This window comes from Teleopsis dalmanni, chromosome 1 (assembly GCF_002237135.1).
Source record: "Teleopsis dalmanni isolate 2A chromosome 1, ASM223713v2, whole genome shotgun sequence".
Classification (NCBI taxonomy): Eukaryota; Metazoa; Arthropoda; class Insecta; order Diptera; family Diopsidae; genus Teleopsis; species Teleopsis dalmanni.
The window spans coordinates 141,722,301-141,748,363 of NC_051846.1; the positions used below are offsets into that span (position 1 = coordinate 141,722,301).

The window sequence follows — 26,063 nt, forward strand, 5'->3', positions numbered from 1 at the left end:
TTGTTCGTTTCATGCCAGAAGGTTCTTCTCCAAGTTGTCTGAAGCCTGCTGAGTCTTCGATTGTCTTGCGGGTTCCATTGTAGGACAGCATAACAGACCTCTTCTTTGGATTCTCTTAATATGTGCACGAGCCAGTTGAATTTTTATCATTTTATTTGCACCTTGATATTTTCTCAATATATTTCGCAGACATCTATTGGTGTCAGTGCTCACAAGCCATGTCTCAGAGTTGTACAGCAGAATTGATTTAACACATGCGTTATAAACATTGATCTTAGTCTTTGGAGATAATTTACTTGAGTTCCAGGTATTACGAAGAATTGCAAATGCAAATCTTGCTGTGTTAATTCAATTTTGTATGTCAATGGCTGCGCCTCCGTTGGATTTATTATGCTTCCAAGGTAGCAGAAACTCTCAACGATTCCAATGTTGATGTATTGATTGTGAAGGTGGGAATTTGATTTGACTTAAAGAATTAGATAATAAATTGCAGCTTAATCCACCATTCCTAAAAATATTTGTTTTTTTATATGAAATAGTGTTTTTCTAAAATTGTCTTTAAAAAAAAAATATATTATAAATTCAATTTTGTCTGCATAAATAAAAAAAAAATATATACCATAAACTGCTTCATATCCTTTAAATATTTTTCCGTTGTAGAATTCTGTAACATCACGTTTCGTTTTAATCTATAAAGATATTTTTTTATTTTGCTTATTATATATTTTCCGTAAACTTTGTTTCATGTCTGTTACTTGCTTTTCGAGAAAGTATCTTTTTCTCCACGAGATTGGTTACTCCTCATGCAATTGCTCACTCGCATTTGTTTAGTTTCAGATGAAAAAGTGCTGCATTTGAAAATTGGAATTTCATGCAATTTAATTTGACAATTCTGGAAATTTAATGTTTTTTGCAGCTGCCAACAAGGAAGCAATTTCATCAGGATTTTGCAATATCAAACAAGAAACTGATTTCGTAGTTACTCTTAATACCCAAAAAAAGGCGAACTGCAGCTGAAGTACATGGACATTGACATCAAATAAATCGTCGTCATAAAATAAAATTCAATTTTCAACTCTAGATAATCGAGCTGCATTATCTGCAATAGATTCGTATAAGTACTTAAGGCAAAACTATTATTTAAAAAAAAAGAATATATACCTACATTCTATTCAAAAAGTATTTTAAAAAAATTCATTTATTGCTATTATTATAAAAAAATATATTTTTTTCATAACATATCGAGTGACACAGGAAGCCATAGTGGATATTAGTGGCAATTAGTACAGATCCAAATTAATAAAGGGAATACTAATACCACTAATACTTCTACTACTACCAGATTTTCTATAATTATTAATACATTTTTCTAAAGAAACAACTTTTCTTCTAAAAAAAATATACGTAAGAAGTTCAATATAATAAATGATTTCCAGAAAACTATTGTCTGTTCTAAATGAACTGGTCTTCCACTATCAAGAGTTTGCTTGCATTTTCAAGCAAAAGCTAAAACCAAAAGATATTTTCAAACTAATGCTTTTGTACGAAAGTCTTTGTGATTTAATTTAGTTTAACTTAATTTAAATTAAAATATTAAATATCGGAGATATATAAACATTTTAAAGCCATCAACAGTATATTCGAACTTATAAGTTAATATTACTTCAATAACAGTGTTCCAATAGACCATTAATTTCTAAGCGACGTCTAAAGACCATGTTATATAGACAATCATTATCGCATCAAAAATGTAATTATTGTTGTGTTCAATCTAAGTTTAAAATTTGGGAATGGAATTAAGAAATTGATTTCACATCCGCATAAACAATATTACCTTAAGGCACAACTAAAATAGTAGTAAGTACCAAAATAGTAGTAACTGTACTACTATTTTATGATTATGATTTAACTCTCTGCATTATACTAATATGCCTTCATTATAATTAACAGAAAGAGCGTAAAACTATTGTGACTATCCGTCATATGAATGTCTGCTTAACATGATTCTTTATTAAAATGAAACTGTATTGCGAAGCATACGATTGCTGTATAGTAGCAGTAAATTTTTAGCTCTATGTAATGCTATATATAAATATCCAGAAACAGATTAAAAATGTCTTTTGATTCAAAGATCTATTGTTAATATATGTAATCTGATAATTTCGTTATAACACCATATTGATGAGCAACCACCTATAAATTTATTTTATATTTATAAAAAATATAATAAATTTAATATATTTTATTTATATTTGTCATAAAAGATATTATGTAAATATTTATTTACGAAGCCTAAACAACATGTAATTGACAACATGTAATTGACAACATGTAATTGAGCACTACTCTCCAGACAAGTCTGTGCTACAGTCTTGCGCATGCTGTGCTAGTAGCACTTCTCCACGCAAATTAGTCCATCGTAGGCACGATTTTTTCTTAAGACTTCTCCCTAAAACTACCGCTTCAGATTCTTTTTTTCACTAGGATATCGCTTTTCCTTTCTTTACGTTTGCAAAAAATGCAACTTTGGATTATTGATATATTTATAACAATTTTTATCGATGTATTTCTGGAAAAAAAACAATTTTTTTTATTGTAAAACCTGGTCTAACTTTGTTCGCATTAACAGCACTATTTATCGAATTCAAATATATTATACTATTTTGCTTTGTTTTCAAATAATATTATTAACAGAATAGAATAGAAAGTGTACGAGAGATTAGTTTCTAGTGGTGCAAAACACTGCGTACATGGCTCATCTGATGTGGGTCTAACTGACCCTAACTTAACAGAAGACATTTTACTATTCAAATAAAAGCTAGAATGTCAGCTGTAGTACATATTCTAACTCTGCCATAGTATTGTTTATATAAATCAATATTTAATATTGTATATATTATATATATACTATATTATAATTTATTGTACTATATTATATATATATATATATATATATATATATATTAGTGTTTAAAAGCATGCTTTTCAAGATTTAGTATTAAATAACTATCTTATATACTTAATTATCATTTTACTAAACTTTTTTTATGAAGCAATAAAAATAATCGCAACTTTCTGGTTTTAGCCATTAAATTCAGTAATACTTTTATTTTTCATAATAGAGTATAATCGTTGACTCTACATACAAGGATACTCGTACGTATCAGCTAGTGCGAGTAATATTACCGAACAATTACCACCTCTAGCAAAAAGTTGTGTCTGCGCCTTAAATGTATTGCTTGTCGTATCCTATTAATTTCAGTAACTGACAAAACAAATCTTTTTAACTTTTTCACAAGACATTAAAAGAAACTTTTCCATTTAGTACTCGCACACACTAAATTCACATAAATTTATGAGAAAAAAGTGTACAAGAGCAAAAACTTTATTTTCGCCACAAAAGGATGCATACTGTTTTGCATATAATTACGATAAAGTCCTTTGCGTTTGATTCCATATTCCAAATTCCTGCACAGTTTCAATACGAAAATAAATAGCCTCAGTATTTGTCGCCAAAATTCTTTAAAGTCTATTGGCGCGCCAGTTTTATTATGCGGGCTGCCTTTTATTGCTTTTTTTAATTTAATTTTGCTGCCAGTTTTTTGCTCCTTACTTTATCGATGCTATTTTACAGTGTACTTACCAATCGAAAAATTTTATCTTTGCTCGTCTGGGTATGGAAGCACTGATACAAATATAAAGGATAAATATTTTTTATTTTTTCTTGATTTAGCAAATATCGCTGCATACTTCTGTGCGCGGAGCAAATATTGTATTTAAGCAAAAAATGGAAGAGGAGTAAAATTGGAGTTTGTACAGAAATGTCAATATAATACGGAAAATTATAGATAAACATTTATTCTATGGAGTTCGTTCTGGCTTTTAAATATTGACTTAACTTTAATGTTCAACATATTTTGCAATAAACCATAAACCGCAAACCGCAAATCATTCATGGATACAAGCGAACCATAGTCGAAAGTCGTAAGAAGGAAGGATATGAGTTTCTTGTGCGTATCAACTGACATAGCGTTTTTCTATACTCTGCTGTGCTTAAGCTGAAGTGCAGATATGTTTTACAAGCATAAAAGTTGACTTAGAAGAAGGTTTCATTCCTGAAATTGCTTTCTGAAAGTTTTCTTTATGTGCTCAATGCTTTGTTTATGGTAGATACAGCAGAAATGTTAAATGTCTATTATTCCGGAAAAAGCAGCTGAGCTCGCAATAGACATTAAACAACAAAATATGATGATGACGTTATTAGTTTTTAGTAGAATGGCAAATAGCTTTAAGGCAAGAGAAATTGTTAAAGGACAATGCTTGATGTAGTTATTTTATAGAATTTAAATTATTCAATAAATAATGCAATGAATTTTTAATAAATTAATGCAATTATTATGAAGACTATTAAATAATTTAAATATACAGAAACGTTCACTACCTATTGAAGAAGAAGCATATGAATATCCTTTTAAAACTGCTTACACTTGTGTGTGTGTGTATTTAAATTTATTTCATAAAGAAATTTGCTTCTAAAGCACCCAACCATGAGACTACAAACAGTAATTTTATATTACTTTGGGCACACCATCCATAAATTAAGATTTTCCCGAAACATCTGTAGCCAAAACTTAATGTATCGTAAACTATTTAAATTTTTTTGATTTAATATTAAATTTAATAACAAAGTGAACTATTAAACATGTTTACAACTTTCTCTTATCATTTTATAGTACCCTAATATAATATCCTTCAAACACGTAGTGTAAAAAAGTAGTGTCAAAAAATATTCGGTGAAGGAAACATTGGAAACTACATAAAGAATGTATATTCTAGAACAATATTACTGTATAAATCCATTTAAATCTGCCCAACTATTTGTTTATTCTTTACCAATTGTCTATCGACCTGTTTGTATGGAAATTAGTTTTCCAGCTTTTAAATTGATAAACTTAAATTTTTGTATTTATTTATTTATTATAATTAATTACAAAATATAAAATCTTATAACTGAGATAAGAAAAAAAGACGAGCGCTAGCTGCCAGGGCCTTCAGCTCAGATATTATAAATTAAATTTTATTTACTATGTTACAAGCTTTAATATATTTATACATTAAAAGTATATTTTCAACAGTAATTGTTTTTAATAGACTGGTAGGTAAGATATTAGAAAAGATATTACTATGAATAGAATTAAAAGAAAGGCAATCGTTAAGTATATGATCTATGGATGGTGTACTATTACAGAATGGACAGTTTGATGGGTGATCGCCACTCAAAAGATGTTCATCAAAAAGCTTTGAATGTCCCATTCGCAATCGGATGAAAATCTTACATTTTTTGTATTTTAATTGACTCCGTCCAGATCAAGTCTAAAAATCATTTATATCGATTGACTATGTATTTTTAGAGCCCTTCAAAATAATTATCGAAAATGAATTTATATTTTTAAATCTTTAATATATTTAAGAAATGTTAAACATCTGAGTTAGATATATATCAGGTTCAATAATATTTATCGATGCTGTTACACACTTTTTCATTGCTCATAAAACACACATGTTACATAGGTATACTATATATAACAAATAACTTGATAACTATTACTATAGAGTGTAGTAATGGTTCTATGTTGCACGAATTTTATTCTTTACTGCCCTGAAACTTGTTGCGTTTTTGTTGTTGATCTGCAAAATGAGGGGGCATTCTTTTGAAATCATTAAGTCTAAATAGTTATGGAAAAACATATCGTTCCTGTGTGAAGCAACCTCCAAATTTGAGCATCCGGAATATTCGACACTATGAGTACTGCTACAATCATGTTCATATCATATTAACTTTATGATTTCATTAGAACTGAGTCACTAAAACTTCTTTAAAGCCATTGCTTTTCACTTTATTTTTTCTGTCCAAAAAGCAGTGCTTAATGAACCCGTGCTCAGTTTTTTTATCCGTTGAGTAATAGATTTCTATAAAGATTATTGCTTTTTAAAAATTGGATGGTCTTTTCACAAATCGGGCCATTTACATATTCTAAACTATATTGTATATAACTTGTTTTTTTGTATCTTATTTTAATAATCACCTTAGATGCATTATGTTTTGAAAGCCAATAATTTAATTTAATTTGTAACAAAGAAAGTAAATAATTAAATCTTAATAAAGAAATCTTTTTAATAGATTTTTATTTCTAAAAGTTTTTTAAGTCTCATAAATTATCCTTTCTATTTTTTGTCTTTAAAGAGCATCAAAATATTCGTTACATTATTTATATTCGTGGAAGATAAAATATTATAGACATTCTAACTCCAACAATAATTCAAATAAAATCATAATATGAATATAATTGTTTATAAATTTTCTATAAATTTTAAACAGGAGACTAATTTATTATGACATTATTTTGAATTATTATTAAGGACAATACAAAACTAAAAAAATTGTTAAACCAATTTTATTTTACTTAAGGGAGTTTTTAGTTAATTATTACTTCAATGGCTGTGAGTTATTGAAAATATATTGCCAATTTAATTTTTACTTTACTCTGGACACTCAACACTCCAAAAGTAACATTTTTATAAATAATTGCTTTATTTAAACTGATTTAATGCTTCAATAAAACAAGTTAATATTTATTTATTTTAAAATATAATTAATGATGTATTATAATACATCTGTCAACCAAAAACCAAGCAATAAATTTATGCCAGAAATAATATTCTTATTGCAGTCATTTTATTTAACCTTAATGCCTCATTAATGCTCATCATCCTTAATGTTTTCAAAGGAAGTACCATAAAGTTCAATAAAAATCAAAAATTTTTATTCTGTTTTAACATATAATTACAAAAAACTTTCCTATACGCATTGACTATGTTCATTCATAGTTTGATTCAGGTCTAAGATATTTAACTGAATCCTGTAGATCAAAAATTAATAATTATGAATGACTTACAGTTACATACACGTAATATATTTAAATTATATTTAATATATAAAATGATAAAATAATGAGTTATATTCAAACACGCGATGACTTCTCGACTTCTACTTTCAACCGTAACACTTCAACAGCTGCCGCTACTTTTCTTCTTCAATCCACTGCACCGTTATCGGGGTTGCCCTATTGTAATGTTGGTATTCTTCTTTACATACAGAACTATTACAAAATAGTTCTATTTGCGAATATTTAAATAAAATACAATTGAATATATAAAGAAGTAACCCCGGCACTCCATTCATGCATACAGTCTGTACTTAGCTTAGCTCACATGTTATATTGAAGCTGTTTTGAGCTAGTGCACTTAAGCACTTATACACTTTTTTAACTTGAGGTATTTTCAAAACCCCTCTTTACACCTTGACTAGATTATTGTTTATCACTTCATCAGACTAAGTAATAATTGACCTCAGATCTGCATACCTCCCCGAGGAGCCTGTAACCATTTTGAGATTTGATAACGCGGTGTTGGTAAGTCTGTCAGTTTTCGCAAATAATTTCAGGGCTCTATCACATATTTACATCGATATCAACAACAACAATAATAGTACAAAAAACTAGGAAGAAAACTTTCCTGCAAGCAAAATGACATCTAACAGCACTGAAAAACCGGAAAATGTACCATTATAAGACAAGAAAAAATTAACAATTATAATGAAAAAGAGAAATTCATTTTAAAAAATGTCTGTATTGAACCTTTGTTTAAACACATATTATGTTGTTGTAGCCTAAGAAGATTCTTATTGCAGAAAGGAAAGGAAATAAAACGTATCATACGTCGTATGAATCTATGGGTTAGGAAGTAAATGACAAGAAGAGAGGTTGATAGGGTAGCTCCAATTCAATTGAAACTAGTTTGGATCGAGATAAAAAAACCTTACCAGTTTTTTGAAAAAAGTAAATGCTGATCTTAGTCCTTGTTTGTATTTAACCTCTCATGTTATTTCCATTGTAAGAGGTGCCGTTGTTCGCACGAATGAAGAAAGAAATCGACGAATTTATGATTGAGAGAGGGCTCTACTGTTCATATTGCCATGGAGTTTTTCACTTGTTTACAGATTGCTTAGACAGTAGATAACTGAATTCCTTGTCATTTAGTTAGAACCACTAAAAAATATTTATCTTGTTATTATTTTACATAAATTGTATGTAAAAAACCTCTATAACATTTTTAATGTTAAATATTGTTTATTATTCCATAAAACGGGTTTTGAAGCCAAAATTAAGTTATTTAATTATTTTACTTAGGTTTTACTGTAACGGGTACAGTTTAATTTAAACTATAAGCAATACGTTGGGGGTGCTGTCTATAGTAAAAATAGGTGTGAGTTAGACAACGATAGTACTATTGAATAAATAATTTTTAATTAAGTTAATTAGTTAAGTTTGATATTAAGTATCAAAATAAATTGAATTAAAAATTTTAAATTTAATTGAATTTATGGGCAAAATCCTCAGTGTTACCTTGAAAACAACTTCCAATAACAGCTTGAAGCTATAAACTTTATTCAAAGTCACTATGGTATCAACTTACTTAAAATGCTATTATATTAGCAATTCTGGCAGTTCCAGTTTGCTCCTTACAAGTTTAATTTAATCTTTGATGAAACACTTTTCGACAAAAAACAACTAAAAACTTCGTAGATAAATTTGTTGGGTTCACGTTTCCATTGGTAATTCTATTCATTTGGAGGGCACAAATGCCAATTGTTGTTACCAGAAGCCTGCTGTGCAGCGCTTTGTGCTTGCAAGACGACAAAACCGCAGAAATCTCAAACTTAATGTATTTCCGGTGTGAGGCAAACACAATATCCTTACGATTACAAACTCAGAAGATTTTGCGATTTTAGTGTAGATTTCTTATTACTGCGAGTATTGTCTTCAAGAAGCGTTGGAGTAGTAATGGGTTTGAGAAGGAGCTTCAAGCACCCACACTGATAGAAAAGTTGGCGTATGAGTAGTGGTAGCCTAACCAGACTACCAGACTGAAGAGGTTGTGCAGAATGTGCAAAAACAAATGTGACAACCATTGCAAGGATGACGTTGGTGGCGACAAATTAAGTTCTCATGTTTTTCCGCAATTTAAACAGTAAGTTTGCTTGCACCAAGTGTTGTTGTTTTTCGGTATAATGCTGTTACAAGGCAATGGTTAAGGAGAACTTTTCCACCACAGCAATTAATACTGGAGCCATTGTAATACGACATTTGCTGGTAATGTAAGGCGTACATGTCGGATTAGTTTGTCGATAAGTTCATTTCAGGTGTAAGCATCTTACATGTCTAAAGTTTTCAAATTAACGCAGCAAAACTTTTAAAAGCTTTTCCTTTATCATAGACAAGATGAAGTCACTTAAGTAACAAAATTAATACATTTTACTGTATGAACATCATTTCCCCTCGTGCAGAGTAGTCCTATGCCCTACCGATTTCTAACATCGCATTTGGCAAAAAGTTTTCTGCTCCAACAAATTGTGTCATTGCACTTTTTCTTCGGTTTCAATTTGGTTGTAAATGTGAACATCGCTCCAATCGCAGATTGCAAATTTTTATAGCGGAAACAGCATTTAAGAAAGAAGGATGCAGTTACAGAGGCATAACAGATAAAAGGACTTTTTTGTTTGCGAAATTTTCTAAGAAATTCTCAACGAAATGCGATAAAACTGTTTGGAGATACCCCAAAAATTTCAAATGACTGCTGGGCCTATTTCAGAAAGAGATATGTTGTATGTTATATTTGAACCTTAGTGAACGTGAAAGTATATATATTTTAAAGTGTATAATAAAATAAAAAGTTCAAATAAAATTAAGAAAATGGAAGCCTGTTCCATTTTGTATGCCTATTTATATTACAATATATCATAAAGCATTTTTTATTTGTTTCTACCTAGAAAAAACCTTATTGCATTCCATGTAACTAACCCGTTTAGATCTGAGGTTAAGTAAAATATTTGGGTTACATGGCAATCGATGTTTACATCTTGGTATCCGTTGAGGAAGTAGGAGATCCACTGTTTAGTTAGTTCAGTATATAAGATCTACTATGATCACAATGAATCTACTGCTTTAAGAGCATGTCATTTGTTTATTTTTGTTTATAAATGTAGGATCATAATTCAGCTGCTCCTTTGAGAGTCTCTCATTCATTTATTTTTGTAGATTTATGTAGCTTCAAAATCAATCTGCTCTTTCGGGAAGCTGTTATTTATTGATTTTTGCTTATTTATATAAAATGCCTACATGCAAAATCTATATATTCTATTGATCATTAAGAAATCATATTATAGAATGATATATTTCAATTGAGTTAAAGAGTCAAGTATTATAATATAAAATATTATGTACTAAGACTTAAACTTTCTAAACAAAATAAAATATATTAAAATATAAGATCTAAAGTTGGGACACAGTAAATAAACCACCTTATATCTCTTCTCTAATATAATATATACCTATGTCTTCTGTGTCCAACTAGACAGTAAAATAACACCAACACTTCACTTTATATTGTCCTATGCGTCATCATTGAGATGTGACAATATTTCTTTTAACTTTAAAGTACTACACCTAATTTAAATCGAGCTTCTAACCATTATTTTAATCAGAAATAGAAATATCTCTATCTAGTTCCATTTTAAATGGAAATTATTTAATCAAATTGCTCATTGGATTCCTCTATGTATTCAATACTTATAGATTTCCTCTTTACTTTATTACAGGTTCGGGCTATGGAACAAAGGCTGAGTGAATGGCCGAAACCAACACAAACAGCAACAAATTCACCGATACATCAAAACCAGCATCAACAACAAGCCACTGCAACAGCACTTGCCGCTACACAACAATCCACAAGTCTTCCCTCGACTGATGCTGAAAAGACTATAACTTCCCTTGAAATTCAAGTTGAAGAACAACGTCAATTGCGTTTGCACGACGCACGGCAAATAGAAGCCAAAGCAGCTAAAATAAAAGAGTGGGTCACCAACAAGTTACGAGAACTTGAAGAGCAAAACCAACTGCTGCGGGAACAGAATCTCAAGTGTAATCAACAATTAGAACTGCTGAAAAATCACATAGCGAATCAACCTAATCGTCATAGCAGTGTAGGGCCACATCCAGTACGTAACAGCTTAAGTTTGGATGTTCAAGATTTTGCAGACACTGCAGAGTCCCGTAGACGTAGTGAAAGTTTAGATCCACAAGAAATTATACATCGACCACTAACCTCTTCATATCCACATCATCAGCATCGACGAAATTTATCAATGGAGCCACAAGAGTTAGAACGAAACTTAGTAGCAGCCGTAGATGGGCTGACACTAGTGCCCTTATCGAGCATATCAAAAGCGAGCAGCAACAACAGACCTGATAGCTCTGACACTGATACTGCGCATGATTATGCGGAAATATATACACCATCTTGCGAACAAATGCCAACATGGATGAAGAATAATACAACATTAATGGCAAGTGGAGGCACATCCAGCACAACAACTACAACAAGTGATCTGGGTGTTCCTCGACCACCAACTCCACCACTTCATCGATTTCCTAGTTGGGAAGCAAAAATCTATCAAGTCGCTAATGATGGACTAGCTGGCAGTGCGGAGGATGGTGTTGGCCAAGTCGATACGCAGCCACCAGATATACAAGAATCAACAAGTGGTGCTGCTTCGGTAGGCAGTACAAGCGCAACGAACACCCTAGCTAATGGCAGTGGTCATAATTTGAACCGTGGTACAACCAGCAATAATGGCACATTGGGCAGCAGTAGCGCTGGCAGTGTCGGTGGTGGTACGCCACAATTACCAAGCAGACAACAACAAACTGCAAGTGGTGGTTTCTGTGATATATCTGTGCCCGTTTATGCTACTGTAAAGGGGGTATGTTATACAAAAGAGTTTATATTCCAATCAATACATCACACATCATTATTTTTAACAATTATTTCAGCGCGCCTCGCAAATACGTTCCATGCCATTTACCGGTGACTCCAGTGACGATTCAAGCGATGGTGAAGATCATGCCGTTATGTTAACGCACAACTCACACAATTCATCAAGTACCGATAACACTGAAACCTCAACCGGTAGTGCTTCAAGTCCTTCAAAAAGTCTGAAAACATCTTCCAGCTTAAGTCCAGCTAAACGCAGTGGTTCCGAAAGTCCTAAAAATAATAAGACACGTGGTATGTACACTGACAAATTGATCCGCTTGCGTAGTTGATTGCCCTTGGTAGCAAACGTCCCACAGAGTATTAATCTGTGTTATACAATACTAACACCTTTACAATCTTTAATTAGCATGTGTATTTTATTATTTTTTTAATGTATCCTGCTTTAATCTTTTTTTTAATAGCTTCTCCAATTACTTTTTAATTTCTTTTTTAAGTTTTTTACCTACAAATTTCTATTATTGAAACTTAACAAAACAAAACTTTTTTAATTAAAATTAATCTCTTTTAAAAATTTCTTCATTCACCTTCAAAACATTCTACCTTATTTCCTTGCTTTGGATTTCATTTCTTAAAAAAAATGTTCTCTTTCAAAATTTACCACACGTCACATAACTCATCCGATTGAAACACCCATAGTTCACCACACAAACAATACACAAGCATCACAAGTACACACCTTACCCGTACCACACACTCAAATACCTACCAACAATCATCTACGTATCCCCCACAAACGTGGAACAGTAATTTCAGATATTTCATTTGAATCAGGCCTCTCTGATGATTATGCATTACCACCAGATGCAGTTTCCGAATCCACATGTATGGATGCGTCTATGCCATCTTTACTAATGCGCCAATCTTATGTAGATTCTCCCAGCAAAAAAATTGAATCATTGGAAAAGGTTTGTTAAAGTCGAAGCGCCGAATGGTATTACATCTATAACTAACTTAATATCTCTTCTTTAATCCCTGAACGCAGGTTGGACATCTAGCAAAATTAGGTGGCAAATTAAAAACATGGCGTAAACGTTGGTTTGTACTTAAAAATGGTACTTTGACCTATTGGAAGAGTCAGCACGACATAAATCGTAAGCCACAAGGTCAGATAATGTTGGACGAAGCATGCCGCATAAACCGTGCTGAAGGTGCTTCCACTTTTGAAATAGATACGGGAAAAAAGGTCTACTATCTTACCGCCGATTCCAATGCTACAATGGATGATTGGATACGTGTGTTGCAAAATGTACAACGTCGTAATGCTACAAAATTATTACTCAGTCGTGATGACCAAAAGCCAACTGTACAAGGTTGGGTGACAAAAGTGAAAAATGGACATGCGAAAAAATGCTGGTGCGTCTTATTAGGGAAAATGTTTTTGTATTTTAAAGCACCAGGAGAAACGGTAAATTTTTTGATTTCTTATTTTGGATTTTCACAAATTAAATAAATTTTGATTTGTAGAATCCAATTGGTCAGATAAACATGAGGGATGCACGTGTAGAAGAGGTAGAACATGTGTCTGACTCTGATTCAGAGGAACGTGAAGATCCTGCTCAAAGCCAAGCAAGATTAACTGTTGCTATTTATCCTGCGCATCAAGGTCCTACGTATCTTATATTACCTGGTAAACAGGAACGTGATAATTGGCTGTATCACTTGACGGTAGTGTCAGGTGGAGGTCCCAGTGCTGGTACACAGTATGAACAACTTGTACAAAAGCTTATGGAGACCGATGGAGATCCAAGTAAGACATTGAAATATTGTAAAATATTTTTTATATATTGTATATATTCTAATTACTTAATGTAATTTAATATATCTTTATTTAAGATATATATAATGTTCTCACAAACTAATATTTGGAAATCTGTTCTTAATATATTAGGAAGTTATATATAATAGACTATCGTAAAGTTCATTCATTACATTTTACAACCAATTTTGTTAAGTTAAACAAATAGATTAGTTGTTCAATTATTATAAAATTTAATCAGACTATTAGGCATTAGTTAAGATGGATCTAGATTAGATAGATCCTCGAAGATAATTAAAATTTTTAAATCAATCTGAAAAATATTTACATATGCTTTCTCAATTTTTATAAATTTGTTCAGTGTATGTCAGAATCTATCTAATTATTTTTTTTAATTGTTATAATAATTTTTATTTAAAAATCTAAGAATACTGAAATCGGAATCTCATCCACTGAAGTTTCTTTTAACTTTTGCAATTGACAATTGATAGAATGCCGCTATTCATTGAAAGGTATTCATTGAAAATATTTATGATTAGACCTCATTCTAACACATTTTATAAAAAAAAACTTGAAAACTTGTATTCCAGCACAAGGTCTGTGCATATATAAATACATATACAATATATATCTATCTATAAAGTAATCGAATAATCTAATTTTTAATTAGTTCCTGTATTATCTGATTAAATCAAATTATATAGCCTCTATTATACAAAAGCTGTTACCACACAAAAACATGATCCACCTTATTTCTTATTAACTTTTAATACAATTTAAATTTTAATAAAATTTAATAAATTATTAAATGATTTTGTCGATTATTTATTAATTAATTGTGCAATTATAATTATTTGGTCAATAAATGATCGAATTTATTGAAAATATTATTGCCACTACCGTTGTTATTATTTCCCAAATAATCCCTTTGATAATAGATCTTGATATACACTTAATTTTTTAAGCTCCTCCTAAATTCTCTTTTGACTTTTCTCTTTTCTATCAGATTAATTTAAAGTTTCAATTGGCTCACTTAACTCTGTCAGTTATTCGATGTATTTTAATATTATAAATAAAGGCAAACCAAGAACAGTAACGACCCTAAAGCTGGTATCCGTTGATCATAACAATTTTTACATCTACATATTTGTAATGGCTATTCAATGTCGCACAATTTCCAGTTGTGATACATTTAATATGAGTGTACCTATAATATATTGTATAATATAATATATAAGTATAAGATTGATAGCGAAAGCCATAATCGTATAAAGAATAATTGAAAACTATTTATGTCAATTTAGTTAGGTTTTACTTATATATAATATAAATATTTACAATATTTTTGTTTATATATTATAAATTATTGAAAATATATAATTTTGTAAATTTAAATAACCTATAAATAATAAAGAAGAAATACTACTACTATAAGTATAATATACAAACTGCGAAGCAAGGTTGATCGACAAGCACTTAGAAATTTCACAAACAACTTTTGTTCAAATTTAAGCCCAAAAATAAAAATAAGAACAGTAAATATCAATTTTGCTTTGGTGGTGCAGAGTATAAATATGCATATTTGATTTTGTATCTATTGTTGGTACTGTTTGGATATTAAAAAATCTTAATTAAAATTATCTTAATTATCTTAATTAAAAAATCTTTTTAAATTTGTTTGTAATTTGTTCTCTAAATTCTATTGCTAACTATTTAGTTTTAGTTTTAGAAAATTCGAGTTATAGTAATTCGAGTTATGAAAGTTTGACTATACCTATATCTTTTATAAGGTTTATATCACTAACTTTTACTATAACTATTATTACTAAAATACCCCGTCCTGAGGAAGAAGTAGAAAAAGTTGTCAGACTTCAGCGATATAAACTCAACACAGATAATGTTTGGATAGCTCCTACTTTCATTATAAACATTTATTTTTATTATCTTCAGTTTAAGTAATTTAATCTTAAACGCTTTTAAATAGAGAATATAACAATATAATTTTTTTTTAAATGCATTATCTCTTCTTTTATTTTTTCCACTATTATCGATGTTAATTAATATGTTCATGTTATCTTAAAATTTCCACTAAAAGTTCATAGTTGAATTTATTATTACAAACAATTTTAAATTATTTATAACAGCGTTTTTATGTAAATAAAAAATACTATCTTCCATGTTTTTTTAAATACTTAGTTGCTCAACTCTGGATATAAATCCTTTTGTCAGCTTTTATTGATTTTATTGTTCGCCAGTGACTATATTAAAATAAAATTTATTTATTTATTTTCTCTATTATTTATTTTACAGATTGTGTTCTATGGCGCCATCCTATACTGCTACATACTAAAGACGCCATTACCTCCCCACTTTCCTCCCTGCATTCGGAAGCAATGCAACCAGAAGCAATAAAACTATTTAAGGTGATATCAACATTTTAACGTTGCAATAAATTTTTTATTTAATTATTTTTTTTAATATTTAGAGCATTCAGTTATTTATGTCCGTGGCTATAAATCAACCTGGTATCGATTATCATGTGGTGCTTGCTCAAAACTCACTACAGCACTGCCTCGACATGTCGGAACTGCAAACGGAAATGATTTGCATTTTAGTGAAACAAACCTCCCGACATACCGGACAGAAACTAAGTGTCGGCGTCCAGGTAAACAAGAAACTGGGCAAGCAAACGCGCGTAAGTTTTTTAGTTGCAAAAGCTTTTTTCGGATTTAGTTTGTTCGTTTAGTTTAGTTTTAGAATTAGATTTTATGTTCTGATTAAACTAACAAAAAATTGATATTTCTTTATAATAAATTAGAGGAGTTTAGAATTTAAGTTCATACAATATATATTTTAATTTTTTTTTTTTTAATTTATTAAATTTGTTTTTATTTAATTTTCATATCAACTCATCTATTTTCACTTAATCCCTTTAACTATGTCCTGGATAATCTCCTACTACTTGGATCAATTAAAACAAAGTGGAATGTTTATTTGGTCAACATTTTTTGTATCATTAACAACACAGCTTTAGAAGTGGGAATAATCTATAGAATTATGTTAATCTGGCTCATTTTTATTGCCCCTATAACTATTACAAACTGACCGCAAACTAACTTGATTAATATAAAATTATATAGTGCATCCCTACTCCAGTCGTGCATGTGTTACTTAAGTTCTTCCTTAGCACAGCACTGAATCCTTTCTTAAAGTATATAATGCGGATTAAGTAGCGTCTAAAAATTTATGGCAGTTCAAAATAATTCAAAACAGTGGGCCAATATAATATTATATACAGCAGCATACAAGTAGGGGAAAGAACCTTACTTAAACACCAAACCTTTTGACAACCTTATCAGTTTTATTCAAATCAAGTTATATTACAAATTACCTCAATTCTCAGAAATATTCCATGTATATGTTTTCTACTTTTGCAGACCGTAAGACTGCAACTTTTGTAACATTGTTCGCGATAAGTTAAAAACTTGTCTGCCTTCGAACTGTTCAAGTACCCGCAAAAGTGTTCGAAATGATCCTATTATTTTAACTTATCCATTTGCTTTTACCAATCAACATCATTTTAAAATAATATACCAGAAATTCTTAAGCACTAAAGGCATAATCTTCACTGCAAATATTGTTTTATATACACGTAATTACATTAGCATAGTTTTCTTTAATCCACCAAAACTTATTACGTTCGATTTAGTCATCGTCACGATCCTAGCCAACAAATAAAAACAATTTTAATACTTGTAACAAGAAGATTTTTGTAATTGTCTATAAATATTATGTTATGGAATTTTGTGGTGTGACCTAGAGATCTATTGTAACCCCTTCATGAACTTAGAGCATATCTCCAAGTCCGACTTCCTTGATGTATAATAATATTGAATCTGCATTATCAAATCTAATATCTACATCCAATATACCAGCACTTGTTTCTTCTAAAACCTACAAAATCTACAAGGTCTAAAAAAGTAGTTTTCAGTTTTATAAGATGATAGTTCAACCTACCGTGACCTGTCAGAATTCCTGTAATGATTCTTAATTTACTTTTTCTTTATTTAGCAACAATTCCCAATTTGTTATAGGCTAAGAATCTCTATAAGCAAATCGTTTATTTCAGTGTAGTTTTCTTTCTTCGTTTTATCTCTTCTTTCTAAATGAGTGACAAAGTTAAGCTCCTTCTAAACCACATGATGGTTCCGACACTCTGAGCAGCGAGGCTGCTCCTTTCCTAATAAGTATGTCTGCAATTTCATTAGCGAAAATTCTTTTCAATTTCATTGCGTGACCCGGAACCCATAGGATCCATATGTCTTTGAATTTGCTAAAAATATTCAGCTTTTCAAGACCCTTTATAACCAGACTTAATGTCAACTGATGAGAAATGGTAAGGTTTATTGGTGCCAGTTAGGATGATGATTCTATGATTTTGATAGTTACGTTCAAGGTTGAAACAATCCTTTCTATCGCATAAATTTCTAGCTATGTATTGGTTTGTGTTCCTTACATTTTAGAGAATTTCAACCTTGGGTTATGAACTTCTACGCCGGCTCCTTCTTCAGAAAGGGAACCGTTACCGACTAAGGTCACTTAGAAAATGAATCTTAAATATCTTTAGAGGAAAAGAATTTGTTTCATCTTCCCCAAAGCTATTCGAAGAGTAATTGAAGAGTATATTTAATCTTGTAGTAATCGATAATGACAAGACAGATTAATATCTGAATGAGCCATTTCAATGGCTTATTCAATTTTTAATAGATGTCGTTGTAATTATATAATCTTAATTGAAATATAAAACCTTTTCTATTTCTTTATCCAAAGTATTATTATAAAGAAGTGCCATTATGAGCCTAAATGAGTTGGATTAAAAATTTCGATATAAATCTCTAACTCCACTCTGAGTGATAGTTCAAATATTATTGAAACTGGTGTTACATGTAGAATTTTTTGCAGATATTATTAAATTTTAATAAGAAGTATTAATGATAATAATTTGTTATTTATTTATTTGTTCTTAATTATTTTTTTCACTGCAAAAATGGCTTCGCTTTGAAAGAACACGTGCTTAAAAAGCTTACGAACGCCTAAAAACGAAGAGTATTGAAAAATATTAACAAAATATTTAATAAATAAATAAAATAGTATTTTTGAATATTTAATAATTAAATGTAATTAAAATAATACAATATTAACAAACACAACAGCACAACACATCAAATTCACTTCTTCGAACTCATTTATTTTGTGCAATCAATAAAAGCGAAAATATTTTAATATTTTTTATTTTCTAATATCATTTAATTTTTTTTAACAATAATATGTAGTTGATGTTGCATGCCATGTATAGTAATGATATTAATTAATTTAATTAATTAGTTTATTTATTTACATACCTTAAAAAGTTTTGATTATTCGTCGTAGGATGATTACAACTAAAATTACTGCAAATTAATTGAAAACAATTATAATAAAAATGATAAAAAAGTGTTATTAATATTTATTCAATAACACATAATAATATATAGATTAGATGATATATATCCAATTTTCCGGTTGTAATTTAAATCTCCATACTAACCATAAATCTCCATAAGTTATGCTTACATTGACTCCGGGACGTAGACCCGACCGTTCTTGCTTATGTTGTAAACTTGGGTGTTTTAAGTCATATTTAAGTATGTATTAAGTTAATACTATAGAATTCTTTCTCTTGTAATTGGGGCTACTATGGGTTAATAGGATCCTTGGGTCCAGTCGTACAAGTGTACATTCTACAGTTTTAGCATTAAATTTAAAGTGATATTTCAGTGCTCAATATCGAGCATTTTAATTTCTTATTATTTCTTATTTAGCTAACGTAAGAAAGTGGTACTCCGGTTTCCATTCGTGTCGTCCAAAGTTTTATAACCTTTGATTTTATAGTTAAGCATATATAAAGTACATATTTTTTCCATTATCACATTTTTTAGAATTATAATCTTATAAAACCCTCAAGTCTTTACATTAAAAAAACCATCAATACTTAAATGCAAAAGAACTCATACTGTCCTTAAGTTAAAAAGTGAGTGAGTGAGAGTTCATTAACTGAGAATTGTATACTTGACCCTCAATATATTTTTATACAGTATAGTATGTTTAGTATTTCGCATGAAAGTGATGGGAAATATATATGTATTTATATTGAGGTTTAAGAATTTTTTAAAACTATAACTAATTGCAACGTACACATGAATCATTAGATCAGGGTTTCTCCTGATAGAGGTGGCCATCTTGCTTCAAATATTTTAGGGTCTCTTCTCATATTAATAATCATTTCTAATTGTGGTAGGCCGCATAGTATCCTTAAAGAAAAAAACAATAAACCTTATTTTTAATTTAATTTATAATAAAATATAAAATAATTTATATTACTCAATATATATATATTGATCTTCTCAGATACAATTAGGAGACTATGCAACAGATGGCTATGAATGTTATCGCTAGGAAACTTGAGCAATATTGTTGTAATTTCTATTTTAACAATAAACATATCCTATATATGTTTATATATATATAAACATATAATATCTGAATATGGAGACTTTTCTATCAACGTGCTGTAACCTCGAAATAATATGCCTTGGTCCGAGATAAGAAAAGGTTCCTTCTTTTGGTCAATCCCCTTTTCTAACTAACATAACAGAACTGCCGTTCTTTGAAATTACGGATATTGTGAAATTTATAGACTCTTTAGGTTGGATTTCTTTCTATTTGAATAAAGATGCGCTTTCTGCAAAAAACAAAGTGCATGCTAGGGGCTTCTACCTCTCAGGTAGTCTTCTAGGCCTAGCATATGGACAGTGTCACATCCATGGTATCAACGGAACAGAAGTTGTACTTAAGTGAGATTTAGTGTACGAAATAATCACTTTAACCCTAGTCATAAATTAACATTATACTAGGTTCCCAGCGAAGCAAAGCGAAGTAAAGTTCTTGTTTAAGTGAGCTTTAATGTACAAGGTTTCCAGTTCTTGGAAATGTTACATGTGAATGGCACTACAACACTTAAGTTCCTTCAGCTACTTAAGAAGGTAACATCGGTGATATATATATTATATGGAATTGGTGAAATGCATCATCCATCACGTATGTAAGCACGAACCCATCTATTGTTGAGATCGTTTTTATTCTACTTTGAGTTCCAATATATGCATCCATTATACATATTGGTCGGATAAATGTGTTATATTAGTGTGTTTTTAAAACTGTAGACTAGGGTCTTGATTTAAAGTGTGTTATAAGGAAGTAAATAAATTTTGCAGCGATGATTAATTACAGATCAACGGGATTTTCTAGAATAATTGAAATTTTATTTCATAAAAGATTTTAAATTAAAATTCAAATTAAAAATTTTTAATAAAAAATCGCGTTACATTTTTTTCAATTAATTTGCAATAATTTAATTTGAATATATGGTAATACAAAATAATACAATATTAAAAAAACATATTATTTATATAAAATATAAGTGTTTACCTATATAAACTTAGAATTATTTAGTGGCACTTTACCTAACTACATACTCTATTAAAATTTATAGAAATATTTAATATAAAGCAATTATTTGATTTAGCATTTATTCTTTTAAATTTAATTAAAAAATTCAAAACTATATTGAAATAGTAACTGTACAACAAAGATATATATACACTCGTAAATGTGTATACGTATATAATCGTTTGATTTATGTGTATATAATAAACGTTTAGTATGTTACATAGTGCATAGGTATTTGCTGTAAATTTATTCTTTTAAATATATATTCAGTTTCTGTGAAATATATTTAGTTTCTCTAATCTAGTCTAGTTAACAAATAGAAATACTAGAAATTTTTTTCTCAGTGTATGAACATTTCTCATTTGTATTTTTGTAAACTTTTTGAAAACCAAAACTCAAGCTTTGTACGCTTTTTATTTGTTTTGAATGTGTCTTTTTGGCTTAAAATTCTTTTAATTTTTTATTAATTTAATGCAAATTAGTACACTGTAAAAAAAAGTTGTTACTTGTTAGAAATACATACCACATCAGAACGAGTACACATGAGCAATTAAATCGTTATTTTCATAAAAATCGCTCATTCAGTCAACACGTCAACTTTTACACTGAAAAACAATGAACATTAAAGAAACATATTAATTAATATAAAATAATATATTCTTTTGAAAGTAACTAAAACTAAATTAACTTATTTTGGCCTATTTTTTTTTCATTTTTCCGTGTTTAATAAATAATTCACTCAATATTAATGCAAAAAAAAAAAATGCGAACGAAAAAATTTACAGCAACTACTTTTGTGCGCTACACAGAGCCTGTTCGCCTGTGATACACAACAAGGTGGCGCCGCACAGGCCAATGGCAGTTCACCAACCTCAATCCAGGTATGGGGGGCTATGAAAGATAATGCTAAATCATATTAAAGCTGTTTAATATTAAGTTCTATGTTGTTAAATTAAACGATTGCTCTTAACCTCAACTCATTTCAACATATAAATTTGACATTTTCAGGCTCCCGCTCCTCCACCCATCATAGACTGCAAGTCGAACCCGCCCGCTTATTCGTTCGTGCAGGGTTGGCAATTGCTAGCACTTGCTGTGTCCTTATTTGTGCCCAAGTCCAGTCGTCTGTTATGGTATTTAAAACTACATTTGGCTAGAAATGCAGATACCAAAACCGAAACTGGCAAATATGCCGCCTACTGTGAGAGAGCGTTAGAACGTACTCTTAAAAATGGAGGTCGCGAAACGAAACCTTCGCGTATGGAAGTGTTGTCAATTTTAATGAAGAATCCATATCATCACTCTTTACCGCATGCTATTCCTGTGCACATGATGAACTCAACCTATCAGGTGAGCTATTATAAACAATTCAATATATATTTAAATATATCTTTAAAAATATTTTTAATAACGTTATTATTTTTTGTATTATATAGGTAATATCTTTTGATGGCTCAACTACCATCGAGGAGTTCCAAACAACTTTAGCGCAAGAGATAGGTACTCGTGATTCGACAAATGGTTTTTGTCTCTTTAGTGACGACCCGATAGAGAAGGATTTAGAACATTATCTTGATCCACTTGCTAAGTTGTGTGATGTTATATCAAAGTGGGAAACTGCATTGCGAGAAAAAGGTTCTGGAAAATTCGAAAACTCACGTGTCATTCAACTAACCTATAAGAATCGGCTCTATTGGAAGCATGCTGTAAAATTCGAAACTGATAAAGAACGATTACTGCTTTGTTATCAAACGAACGCACAAATAGTGCAAGGACGTTTTCCTCTGTCACGCGATTTAGCTTTGGAACTGGCTTCACTTATGTCACAAATCGACATGGGCGATTATTCGCATGAAAAATCCCGTGGTGGCACCACAAATGTTGGACTTAAAGCACTTGATAAATTTTATCCTTATCGGTATCGTGATGCCTTAACTGCAGATCAACTGAAGGAAATACAAGAACTATTAATATCTAAATGGATGTTACTAAAAGGACGTTCTACACTTGATTGTGTGCGCATTTACTTAACTTGTTGTCGTAAGTGGCCCTTCTTTGGTGCGAGTCTCTTCCAAGCAAAACCACGTCACTCAGATCAAGCCATGGCTTGGTTAGCTGTTTCCGAAGATGCGCTCAACGTACTAGAACTCTCATCTATGGCACCAATTGCTCGTTATCCATACTCAACGGTTATGACATTTGGTGGCTGTCAGGATGACTTTATGCTTGTCGTTACCAACGAGGATACACTAGCAACTTCTACTTCACAAGAACAAAAACTACTTTTTGCTATGAGCAAACCAAAAATCTTAGAAATAACACTACTGATAGCAGATTACATGAACGCTTTAGGTCACACGGTTCCTGGTACTCCGCAGATGAATACACTAACACGCAACGGTTCGCATCGTTCTTTACGCTCACGCCCTGGTGCAAGCGGCAATAGTGGCACTGGTGGTGCTGGCGGTACCGGTTGTGGTACCGCCACAGCCGGTATGTCCACAAATGCTACAACCACAGCACATAATACACTAAATTCACATACCACACACACATTGAACTCCACGCATTCTTCGCATTACAGCAGTGGCATAGGCGTTGGTCATGGTAACAGTTCAGTGGGTGGCAGTTTACAAGGCACTATGAATTCAACACATAGTCATCATCATCATCACCATCATCATCATCAACCTGATATACTTAAGAGCACACCCGATCATCAGCGTATAAAATAAAAAATTGTAAATATTATATTGGAAACATTTCAAAAAAATTTTAAACACCAAAAAGTATGCTAAGACTTTTTACACACAACGTTTAACACTCGAAAAATGTGCTATGTGTTTTGTAAATATTTTATTTTTTTTAATATTTTTTATAATAGATATATAAACTTAACTAAAGATTGTATACATTAGTCTGTAAGTATTTTAGTATTTTAGTATTTTAGAATATGATAAATTATATGTAATTGACTTATTAACACCGCACCTACACTAACACACATATATCGTAATATATATGCATACTCATGTAAACTTAGGGTTATTAATTAAACGAAACAATGAATACCAAAAACAATAATGGATTTACAAAAATAAAAAAGAAATAAATTGTTTGTTGCTCATACAACGATTGGTTAAAGTGTTTTGAAAGTGGAAAAATTATATTTAATTGTCGTGAAAAATTGAAGTTTTTATTAAAGATCAATAATTTAGTTGAGAAAAATGTATTATTTCACTTTAAAGATATTTTATTTAACAAATATATGGATTAGTTTATATGATATTAACCAAAGACTATAACATTTTAATTTTAATTATATATACTTAAAAGGAATTATGCACAATCGAGAAAACTTATATTTGAATTCAATTTTATTTTAGATGTACATTTTTTAACTAACTGTTCAATTAAAGTTTATATAAAACTGAATAAAACATTTTGGTAATATAAATCAAAAATTATATAGTATATAAATTTATTTACAGACTTTATATTTTTTTATAATTTATTTATTTACGAAAATTATTAATTCTTTTAAGCTCTTAACTCTAAGATTAAAATTGCTTCTTAAAACAAAATATTTGTACAAAATATCTATAATTAAAATCTGACACAATATCGATTCCCCGGATTCCCACGGGTATATGACAACGTTTCTTAGTACAAAAAGCTTTTTTACCTACGCTATATTCGTATGTCAAAATAGCTTAGTTTTCAGTATACCTGGGCTTTATTTATTTAAATTTAAACATTTTGAAATAACAATCAAGCACAAGTCCACTTGTAACTTGTCGTTAGTTATCGTTTATGTTATTAACTATAAAATTACAAAAATCTTGACGCTGGATGACGTCTCTAGTTTTCGTTGGTATAATCAATGTAAAAGATGGCATATAGCATAGTGAAAAAAGTTGCTTAAAATAGCTGAGTACTGAAACCCGTTGCCAAATCGGCGGAATCGCACCAAAACTCCTTTTCAAAAAAAATATATATATAAATGAAACTAAAGTTAAACCAACAAAAACCTTAAGGCTTAACACTTATTTCGATATACTCGTATGACTTCCAAAATATAATAATAATAATTTGATATAAAGCAATGACCAGTCTTCGATGCTTATAACACAATCAGATAGATATGCTTTTCATACATTTCTCATGTTATATATATGCATTTGTAATACAGACCGTCCTCCCAGTGCTCTAAAAATTCATTTTTACATATAAAATTATTTTTTTTTATTTATTTAAAATTAATTATAAAAGCTTTCGTTAAAAAATAAATCAATGTTGACTGTAGAGCATTTTGGTAATAATAGAAATTATATATAATTAGAATACTTCAAATCATTTTGTATTTGAGAAAAAAATCTATACAGGAAATTTATAGAAATTTACAACAGCAAGAAATCAGGTAAACAAATTATACAATGTAAAAATATTTTTTTTTTTAATTTAGTAGAAATTATAGATATGCAAAAAATATGTTTTATTTTCAACACTAAATCGCAAAGATTTAAATATAAAAATGTATAATGCTTTGACATCTTCATTGCAATAAAAGAAATTCTGTATGCATGTGAAGAACACAAAAAAAACTTATACATAAAATCATTTTATCATTTATTTACATCTTCTATCTACTTATACTTCTCGATTATTAATATTTCTAACTTTAAATTTTCCAATTCACAGTGTTGTTAATAGCTGCATAGAACCCTTTTTAGTTATGATGGTTATTCTTTTCCAATAAAGATTCGGTTTAGATATATATTAAATACAGGTTTATCCAATTTGT

At 30.0% G+C, this 26,063-nt stretch overlaps 1 protein-coding gene across 4 annotated transcripts in view; it reads left to right on the forward strand.

Annotated features, from left to right (window-relative positions):
- The window catches only part of LOC119669064 (uncharacterized protein CG43867), a 320,834-nt gene extending 296,420 nt beyond the window's left edge, over positions 1 to 24,414 (forward strand). Inside the window, exons 4-13 of one of the 4 annotated variants that reach the window (XM_038078815.1) lie at positions 10,718 to 11,881; positions 11,952 to 12,186; positions 12,592 to 12,860; positions 12,938 to 13,360; positions 13,420 to 13,702; positions 16,022 to 16,134; positions 16,197 to 16,376; positions 22,045 to 22,140; positions 22,268 to 22,609; positions 22,696 to 24,414. In XM_038078815.1, the coding sequence (XP_037934743.1) occupies positions 10,718 to 11,881; positions 11,952 to 12,186; positions 12,592 to 12,860; positions 12,938 to 13,360; positions 13,420 to 13,702; positions 16,022 to 16,134; positions 16,197 to 16,376; positions 22,045 to 22,140; positions 22,268 to 22,609; positions 22,696 to 23,994 (4,404 nt within the window). In that variant the 3' untranslated portion in view covers positions 23,995 to 24,414. Of the gene's footprint in view, positions 1 to 10,717; positions 11,882 to 11,951; positions 12,187 to 12,591; positions 12,861 to 12,937; positions 13,361 to 13,419; positions 13,703 to 16,021; positions 16,135 to 16,196; positions 16,407 to 22,044; positions 22,141 to 22,267; positions 22,610 to 22,695 lie in introns of all 4 variants that reach the window. The other 3 variants (XM_038078817.1, XM_038078816.1, XM_038078818.1) reach the window with 3 other exon arrangements.
- Positions 24,415 to 26,063: the final 1,649 nt, after the last annotated feature.